This window comes from Rhamphochromis sp. 'chilingali' (assembly GCF_963969265.1).
Source record: "Rhamphochromis sp. 'chilingali' genome assembly, chromosome: 9".
Lineage (NCBI taxonomy): Eukaryota > Metazoa > Chordata > Actinopteri > Cichliformes > Cichlidae > Rhamphochromis > Rhamphochromis sp. 'chilingali'.
Genome location: NC_137936.1, coordinates 6696162 through 6706078, shown reverse-complemented (window position 1 = coordinate 6706078; position 9917 = coordinate 6696162). Strand labels below are relative to the sequence as shown.

The following is a 9917-nucleotide window of genomic DNA, read 5'->3' as shown; positions in this document are numbered from 1 at the left end:
AGCTAGAACTTACATTAGTGCATACAGAGAAAAACCTCAAAATCATATGACCCCCTATGAGCAAGCGCTTTGGTGACAGTGGGAAGGAAAAATTCCCTTTTAACAGGAAGAAACCTCCTGCAGAACCAGGCTCAGGGAGGGGCGGGGCCATCTGCTATCCAGCTGTAGGTGGTGAACTTTAAGAAAAATGACAACAATTCCTTCAGAATGTGTGTCACAAGCTCTTCATGTGACTGTATTTCCTACCACCTCTTTACTTCGTGTGTTGCAGTTGTAGGCACTTTAGGAGGAATGCTGTAAACTAATAATCCACCCAACATGCTTTTTCTCCTGTCAGCACAATAATTCGATTCTCTCAGACTTTAACCCCATGGCCCGCTGCTATTTTTTACCTCTTCATGCTGCCTCAGATTTCTCACTGTGTAAAAGTTCAGTACTGTTCAGATTGTAAGTGATGTCCACGTTGCTTTGATGCTCCATAAAACAGCAGTAAACACTGAATAGCGTACGAATCATTGTGTATAATACTAGCCGCTGGTTTGTGTGGACCAAAACAGGTCTGACTGGATGCCACCTTGCTTTTTTGTACCTCCACCAATCAGCAGCAAGCAGAGTGTTTTCTTCCCACTGTAAAGGTTTTACACAATTGTGTCAGTTTTCAGTGAAAGGCTTCCTGTTTTCAGACAATAACCGCAGTTACTGACCAGCTGCTGTGTGATGACTTTGTATTTTAAACATAAACAGCAATTCAAAAAGCAGGAAGCAATTTCAGTGGTTTTTAAATGACAAAGAAAATATTGATGCACGTCATGACCAAACAATATGATATAGTAAACTTTTTGGTTGTGTGGTTATCACACTGGATTTTCACTGAGGAACCATTTCCTGGTCTCTTCTTCTGTTTTTTTTAGAAAGTCGAAATGTGCATTTACAGTAAAAGTACAGTAAAAACACATGTGGTTATCTACTCAGAGCAGCAATTTGAAGAGTATTTTTTGATAGCATGGAGAGTTAAAAGGTTATGGCAGTCACAATAAGCACATTAATACTTTAGTTATAGCCAAAATTGTGTTGTGTGAGATCCCACTGACTTTAATAAAGAGACCAAAATCCACCAAGTTCATCTTTGAGTCCATTTGAATGCTTGAAATTCACTCAAGGGACTGATAACTGATACTGAGTCCACAAGGATGGAGTGGAAAGCAGCCTTTGTCTCTTTAAAAAGCCGGCCTGGCAGCTGAACACATTCAATAATTCTTTGAAAAACATGAGATGAGGAAGTGGGAAGTTGAGTTGTGCCTGGTTCTTGTGTGGTACTTACTGTAAATTCATGCAAGGAACTAAAACACAGACATACCTGCAAAACAAGAGGACAAACTTTCAAGGACATAAAGTTCTTCAAACAATACCAAGCTTTACAGTAGTTGACTTAGTCTGTCTTTAAAATCTCTAATAATCTTTAACTTCTACACTGTTAGTCTTTTGTGAAGAAATGATAAGGGAGTGGAATGAAATTCAATAAAGGGACATTGCAAACGGCATGTTTGCTTATTGTTGCTGGGTGAGTTTCTTTGAGAAGCTCAGTTCCTGATTAAGTAAGTGAATTAGAGCGCATGTGATTCTCTTCCTCTTTCAGTCTGACTCTTTGGCTACGCTGGCACATCGTCTGAGAAAGGGCAAGCTACGTCTTCCGGACGAACTGTTGCTTCAGGTAAGAGTGAGTGTGGGTTAAATGTATATGGCAGCAATGTTTTCTGAGTTGTAATGCTTAATCTCAACACAGATGGTGCAGGCAGTTAACACAGATCTCTCAAAGGGTAAAATCTGAAAGGGTACGTGGCTACTCTACTGCAAAAAAGTTATATTTAGTCTCTCAGTGTGCTTTGGTTGTTGTTATAAGGTTTGACTTGTAAAGACTTGTTATCAGTTGAGCAAACTAGTGTTGCAACTCAGGTTAAGACAGATGTGGTTTGTATTGAGTGCACCATCTCTGAGTGTTGAAAACACTGAGATCTGCATTCAGATGAAACATGAAACATACTTGAGCCAAACTGACAACATTGAGGATGATCTTCAATAAAACAACAAAAACAACCCACATTCTTCAGACAGTCACACTTTACATCACATTATCATATTTTAGACTTGCACAGAGTCCAGATCTGCCATCCACACATGCAGTGTACTAAAGTTCAAGCAAAGTCAGCAGCAAAAGTGAAGTATGAGTTAGAAATGGTTAGCTTTATTTTGGTTTAGTGGGGAGAATGACACGCTGTAGACAAAAAGCATGTAACTGCTCTGGTTTAAAGCTGTATGCACATCTAGCTTGAAACACGCAGTGCTGGTAAAGATGGTGGACCATCTTTATGCCCTGACAATCAGCCTAGGTTGATATAGCTCAAGCTCACCCTGCTGACCTCTCAGGGGACATGTGGTTTCATGTGAAGCAATGACTGTTAGCTCTTTCAATGAAGCATGAAATAAACTGCTTTATACTTCTCCTCCACTGCATAGTATTTCAGTAATGTTGTATTTGTACATCTTCTTTAATTTCTTTCTTTCCAATCTTTCTTCACAGTACTGCTCTGTCTTCTGTTGCTCTTGCATAAACAGGAATTTTGCTGATGTTCTTGTCCTTCCTTTCCAGCTGCTGAGATGTTCCTGTGCTGTTGGTTGGGTCTGGTGGCTCTCATCCCCACAACCTTAAGCACGAATCCTGGAGTAAAGGTCAGGCTGACAGAAAAGGGCATTGAATATGGTAAGGTTTGTGTAAAAATGCTTCATTTTTAGAAAAGCACTGATTTCTCCAGGATTTGTTCATCAGATTCTTTTTTCTTTGGTTTTTCTTAGGCAGGCAACTGGGCATGGCTGTCATCCAGCAGAAACTCGGATCAATCAAAATTCCAGACTTTTCTGGGACAGAGAAGGTGTCTCCGATTGGAAAGGTTCAGTATAGTTTGTCAAAGTAAGCCACCAGATTTTTTTTCTTTTGCATGTGTTTAGATTCTGTAGCAAACTGTTATTTTGTCCTTTTCCTTCTTTAACAAAAAAACATTAATTCCTCCAGTATGCACATAGTTAATGTGGGCTTACCAAAGTCTTCAGTGGATCTGGTGCCAGGGACTGGAGTCACACTGTCTATAGGTGATGCCTTCATCAGTCTGAATGGAAACTGGAGGGTCAAGTACCTGCGAATAATGTGAGTGAGGTAACATCTCTTCTATAGGGAAAATAATTTGGTTGCTTAAAAATATAATATCTGATATCCTTTTTATTTTACTAGAAAGGACAGCGGGTCTTTTGATTTGGATGTGAATGGTCTCAGTATCGCTACGACCATCTCCATCAAGAGTGACGAGACAGGCCGACCAGCGGTCAGCAGTGACAGCTGCTCAGCCACTGTTGGAAGTGCAAAGGTCAAGTTTCATGGTGGAGCGAGGTGAGAAACCCAGCTGTGAGGGAGAAGGGTTTTACTATTTTACTTCATTTTCTTGACAAATGGCAGAATTTCTCTAAATCCTGCTGTTATTGTTTTTGTTTGTCTTTTGTTAGCTGGCTGTACAATCTCTTCACAACATTTATTGATAAGGCTCTGCGCAATGCACTCCAGAAACAGGTGAGAGCAAATCAGCTACTTGCAGCAGAAATCCAGCTCATGCAACTGACCAGAAGTGTCTGCTAGTGCACAGTGTCTCACATTATCTTTTACTCTGAAGTAGAATGAATATATAATATAAAAGGTGCATCTACAGATGTGCCAAGCTTCACTGTTGGTCATGTACATTGATTAATTAATTTTTTCCACAACTGCTCTTTTGTTTGAAACATTCACCAAAGGTTTAATTTTGAAATGCCACTGTGAGCCTTTAATGATGACTTTCTTCGATACAAATCACTGTCTCCAGATTTCTTCCTGAAAATAAGGTTCTTCTTTTCACTACTTGCTGTTGCAGATCTGCCCCCTGGTGGCTGATGCAGTATCTGATTTAAACCCTCAGCTGAAAACTCTCAATGGTAAAGTATCCTGTTTAGTTAGTCAATCAGCTGTTTCACTGGTGATGAACACATGAGTGAGCTTCTGTCTCTATGCAGTCTTAGCCAAGGTGGACAAGTATGCAGAGATTGAATATTCCATGGTATCGTCCCCGACTGTTTTAAAGTCCTCGATAGATCTGAGCTTGAAGGTAGAGAATTATGCAACACTACATTTTTACAGGAATCCAAAGATATCATTTTATTGTTTTTAAAAAATCTGGAGCATTGTTTTCTGGGTCTTCTTTCTCAGGGGGAATTTTACAACATCGGGAAACATCAGGAGCCTCCGTTCTCACCAGCGGCCTTTTACCTGCCACCCCAGAACAACAACATGTTGTACATCGGCATGTCTGCCTTTACTGTCAACTCTGCAGCCTTCGTCTACAACAATGCTGGAGTCCTCAGCCTGTCCATCACTGATGACATGGTAAACTGCTGCCTCCTGAGTCTCATACCTTCTTTTCAGGGCATCAAACTGATCTCTAACCTTTCTCACTTTGTCGTGCCAGATACCAAAAAGCTCTCCAATCCGACTCAACACCAAAACGTTTGGAGCCTTTATCCCACAGGTGACAACACAATTTGGTATATTTAAAGTATAAATGTTTGGTAGCTTGTCATCTGAATTTCTTCTTTCTTTGCCAGATTGCTAAGCAGTTCCCAGGTCTGATGATGAAGCTACTGGTGAAGATGGAGAAAACCCCCACACTGACCTTTGAGCCCAACAACGCAACAGTCCAGGCCACCACCACAGTGACGGCCTTTGCCATCCAGCCCAACTCTACTCTGTCGCCTCTTTTTGTCCTGAACTTGGTAAGTTACCCAGCTGATATGATTTTTAAATTGTCTTTGTGGTTTTAGAAAACCATCTGAAATGAACCACCATTGCCTTGACAGGAGGCCAGCGTGAGTGCCCGTATGTTTGTCAGTGAAATGAAATTGGCTGCAGCTGTCACCCTCAACAAGTGAGTTAACTGGCAAAGAAAAATAGGGCCGAGAGGTCTTTGTTAAGATGAACATCACGTTCTAATTTAGTCTAATTTGCACAGAATGGATCTGACCCTGGACAAAAGTTATGTGGGAGACTTTCAGGTAAGAAGTGCGTTTCTATACAATAACAGTCTGAACCATCAGCAACTCGAACTAACCCTACATCTAACCTACAGGTAGGACCACTGGAAAATGTCTTTCAAGGGGTCCTCAAATTGGTGGTGATACCTGCTGTTAATGGTGAGTTCATCCTCACTTTGAACTCTAAAGAGGATTTTTCACCAAAAGTTCCAAAAAGGATTTCCATTTGTATTTTCTCAACGCTTCCAAAGTCCTGGGGAATATTATACAAACAACTTGAAGGACCTACACAGAGCATACAATGAGTTTTGCAGACGAATGTTTAAATACTCGAGTTTAATACTGACACTGGGCAATGACTGTAACGTGGAATAACCACTCCTGACTTCACAGTTAATGATGTCTCCTGCAAATCGTTGTCATTACTTTTTACTTGAAAAATCTCTTGGGCCTATCCAACTAGCAAAATCCACATCTTCATGTCGAGCCAGTTTGGGACAGCAGTAGAACAGACCATAAAAAGCTGCTGTGCAGACCCAAAAGCTCTGCCAGGGTATGTAGTTGAAAACATTGGATAGTTACAGTATTACCAGTGCATTGAGTAAAACAGCCCTCCAGCAACGTACTGCTGATGTATATCCACTGTGTGGGTACTGGTAGGCACAACATAGCAGAGACGTGTGTTTGTTTTTTAAGAAGAGGTCCTTCTTACGTGGTTTAGTGCTGCTGTAAATGATGTTCATCAGCAAGATGTTGTGGCCAAATTGCTTATCTATGCTTCTCGTATTCTTCTATTCTTTCTCTGTCTCTGTGCGACAGAGAGACGGGAGGCGCTGGGTAGCTTGGAGATTGTTTGGGATAAGTAAGCAGGGAAGTTGGATAGTGCAGTCTTCCCAATGAGCCAACATGTCGCTGCCATTTAGGGACTACCACACTCATTTCACAATGAATGAAATTCACCAGTGAACTTACTTTAGCATATTCCACAGTTCGCCCACTCTCACCTCATCAAACAGCCACAAAGGTTTTTGTGCTCGAATCACAAACTTTCCTCAGCAATCACCTTTCTCTGGATTCCTGCAACTGATTCTTCTTCCTCAAAGTGAAACTGTAGAGTCACCGTCCCTGTTCTGATGCAGTGAAAGAGACATGCAACTCTGCCCTATGAGAAAACCTTGAAAGAAAGATTAAGCCTAATTAAAATCTGGTCAAGTTTTTACTTCAAGGTGGAGTTGCAGAAATGTGTGATTGTAACTTGAACATCTCCATGACTGGATTGGATTTGTAAACTCACTGATTTTCCACCTAAAGTGTATTTTAATGTTGTATTTCAGTAGATGGCAGTAGATCCATAGATTCCAAAACATGAGCCGTCTAATACAAGTACTTCCTATTAACAATAGGCCACTTATAAAACTGTGAAAGTTGATCTAAAATTATGAATCTTACTTTACAGCCCAACTTGCTAAGGGATACCCACTGCCCACAATTGGAAAGATGAAGCTTATGAACACCCAGCTTGATGTGCTAAAGGTCAGAGATACTGATAATATGTTTAATAAGTTTGTTTAAGCATGTTTGTGAGCATAGTGCTTTTTGTTTATGACATGAGATCTAATTAGAAATCTTGACATTTCTAAGAGAGATTTTCTAACTCAAAGCTGTGAACTGTTCCTTCTAGGACTACATCCTGATTGGGACAGATGTTCAGTTCAGCTGAACTGCACTCCTGAAAACTCCCAGGAGTCTTTTCTGCATTCTGGCATCCTTCCATGAAGACACAATTACAGTCAGAGTACGATAATCTGGCAGAAATTCCACTAAAACCCCCAAAACAAAAAACAAACAAAAAAACCAAAAAAAAAAACAAATGAGAATGAGTATTACTTCTGTCTTATGACTGTTTGGACATCATTTGATTTTTAAAATATATATTATATATTTTCTATGCATTGATTTTGTGAACTTTTGTCATAGGTATATAAACAGTTGATACCGACCTAATCTTTTCTTAAACTCATCAGGAAGGTTTGTACTGATGTCAAGGGTATGATTCAGTGGTCCACGTTGTCTAGGAAGATCCTGAGTGAGTGAAGTAACCTGGAAGTCTCTACATGATGGCCATAGCTTCAGAAGGGTTACGAACATTGTAACAGTTACAAAATAATCGAACACACTAACACAGTCCTGTTAAAGCAACATTTGGACAGGCATTTCACTTTTATTGTTACAGATTCAATAAAATCTGTGATAAAAAAGTAACTTCCTGTATGCAGATTACTGAGATCACTTTATTTCTGCTCTGTTTCATTAAAATAAAAGTGTTATTGAGGTGTGTGTGGTTCATCACTAAATACTGATCATAGAAAGTTAGTGTTTTAAAAAAGAGTCAAGTTTGGGGGGTTTAGGTTTGAGCTAAAGCACACATCCATTCTAATAACATCTCCACCTCTCGCGCCAAATAAATAAACTCATATGAATAACTTTCACAGCCACAATACACATGGCATAAGGCCAGCCCCCCACTTCTATCCACAACTTTAAAAACTGTCACAATGGGAAACTCAGATGTGTGAATATGGACAGAAAGACAGAGACAAACCTCAGTTTTTCACTAATTAGCAGTTAATAAATTCACTGATCTACAATAGTTTTTATACCACTGTGTTAGCAAGCCTTACCTCCCTTTCTGACATATTTAATCTAAGTAATCGATAATGAGTCAGAGTCACAAAATGAATCAAATATATTTACATATTCAGCACCAAACAGTTTATAATAATTATAATAATTATATATATAAATATAAAAACTCAAAACAAATACATGTTTATTATGTAGTTCACAGAGGCAGGAAGCTTTCTGTCCTTCTCTTGGAGAAATTTGCTATTACACTAGAGCGCATTAGCAGGTTTCAAACTGCATTAACACACATATTACGGTGCATCATGTTTTACCAGACATGTTTCAACAGGCTTTCTACACTGTAAACAAAATCTGTAATTTACCAGAACTTTTTAAAATATATTTTTTCAGAAATTTCCTGTTATTTTTAAATACATGAAATATCATTGAATTACAAAAAAGACGTGAATTAACATGTCGAATGTACAATAACGTGAAAAATTGCACCTGTAAATAAAGATGATTTATTTGCAGATGTTTTTGTAATTTTACATAGATTTGCTTGTTAATCAACTTCTATGTTATGTAATTTTTTGTTGTTATGGCTATGTAACATCAGAAAGTATTAATAGACTGTCAATTGGTAGGTATATTTACAGTAATTTGCAGTAATTTCACAGTCTGTTTTATAATAGTCATGTATCTTTTGTCATTATTTCCCCTAAATTGGTAAAATTATAGAAAAGTAATAATAACAGAAATGCATATTTTATATTATTCTTAAAATAGTCACAAAATAAAGTGAAGTGAGATTAAAGGCTTGCATCATTAAAATACAATCAATAGCATTTTAACCCTTTCACTCATTGTGGTCACTACAGTGGACAGCTATTCAAAGGCTGATTTTTTTGTATTTGTATCAGTGTTGATGGTATACTTGCACATAAACCACTACTTTAGACACTGATGTGCACTCGTTTGTCAATTTCATAAATTAAAACACGTTGTCCACCTAAGTGGACATGTAAAAAACTCTTCGAAAAGTACATTTTAAAAAATGTAGTCTTTTTTTCATGCCTAAAGATGAATAAAAATACTTAAGAAAAAAATCTTGATTGAGGTTGTCATAATTCATGCATGACAGGTTTAAATATAACAAAAATTTAAATACATTTTCTGAAACTAAAAATATCAAAATATATTTGAGTTTTTTCAAATATAAAAATATCAGAAAGAAGTAAAGGTTGAAGTCAGAAACCATTCTGCAAACACTTTTGGATTCTGCTTTTGAACAGGATCAAAGAGTGTAGGGCAATCACTCTGCACTGCAACGTGAAGACCAGTTAACTTTTAAATCCGCAAAGATGCAGGGGGGAAATGGTCTTCACATGGAGAGGTCATTCTGGATTCTGGAACAATCACAGAGGCACAGTGTGGAACATTTCAACTTATTCAACATTTTTTTTATCTTTTTTTCAAATAACAAACAACCATGCAGTGGCGTGTCTAGAAAATTTTTGTTGGGGGGGCCAGGTAGGGGCACAGATTTGGAGAAGGGTGGCAGATGTAATTGACAGATAATGTTAAAAACAATTCTACCAACCGTTAAGCATAATTCAATAACCCTATAAACCTAATAACCGAATGCGCTTTTAACTCTTATTAGAACGGGATTTTAACCACTACGGTGCAAAGTTTTTAGATACTGCGTTGATAAAGTACAAGAGATACAATCAGTGCTTTGTCAGTGTTTACTCAGCATTCAAGGACAGCAATATTTGCATAGTATTTTTACTGACATGTAGTGCACATATGTTTTGGGCAAAAACATTTTTGATTATTAAAATACGAACATTTTTAACATACAATTGGCAAATTAGCCAATGCCAATGCAAAACCAATGCCTATTAAAAAAAGAAGATAATCTTCTCACAAACTGGTGTTTGATTTTGAAACAGGAAACAAGTGGGGAAACAAATGAACAGACTAACATTTGAATAAAACCTGAAAGCAAGTAAATACTTTCTATGCTGCCTTATGGTAAACTTTGGTAATATTGATGTATATAGAACAACACTGGCTGATGATGAAATACAGTCAGCTGGCATGGTGACACTGCCAGTATTAACCTGCAGGGCTGGACTGGGACAAAAAATTGGGCATTTTCACTACAGACCGGCCCACCA

The 9917-nt window shown here is 38.2% G+C and overlaps 1 protein-coding gene across 2 annotated transcripts; it reads left to right on the top strand.

Moving 5' to 3' along the window:
• The first annotated feature begins 1567 nt into the window (after positions 1-1567).
• On the top strand, positions 1568-7378 carry LOC308402529 (bactericidal permeability-increasing protein-like). Of its 2 annotated transcripts, none has more exons than XM_080891441.1 (16): positions 1568-1711; positions 2648-2758; positions 2851-2945; positions 3068-3199; positions 3284-3439; positions 3553-3616; positions 3954-4014; positions 4093-4184; positions 4286-4462; positions 4545-4604; positions 4681-4848; positions 4933-5000; positions 5085-5127; positions 5202-5265; positions 6563-6639; positions 6788-7378. In XM_080891441.1, the coding sequence occupies exons 2-16, from the start codon at positions 2756-2758 to the stop codon at positions 6824-6826; spliced, it is 1299 nt and encodes a 432-aa protein (XP_080747567.1). In that variant the 5' UTR covers positions 1568-1711; positions 2648-2755; the 3' UTR covers positions 6827-7378. The 2 variants fall into 2 exon arrangements, with proteins under 2 accessions (XP_080747567.1, XP_080747566.1); XM_080891440.1 differs by having other exon boundaries at positions 2851-2965.
• The last annotated feature ends 2539 nt before the right edge of the window (positions 7379-9917 follow it).

Coding starts and splice junctions, on each gene's coding strand:
- LOC308402529 (XM_080891440.1), top strand. CDS start 2,656: ATGTTCCTGTGCTGTTGGTTGGGTCTGGTGGCTCTCATCCCCACAACC. Junction 3,200..3,283: donor GTCAAGTACCTGCGAATAAT/GTGAGTGAGGTA, acceptor TTATTTTACTAG/AAAGGACAGCGGGTCTTTTG. Junction 4,463..4,544: donor TGTCCATCACTGATGACATG/GTAAACTGCTGC, acceptor TTGTCGTGCCAG/ATACCAAAAAGCTCTCCAAT.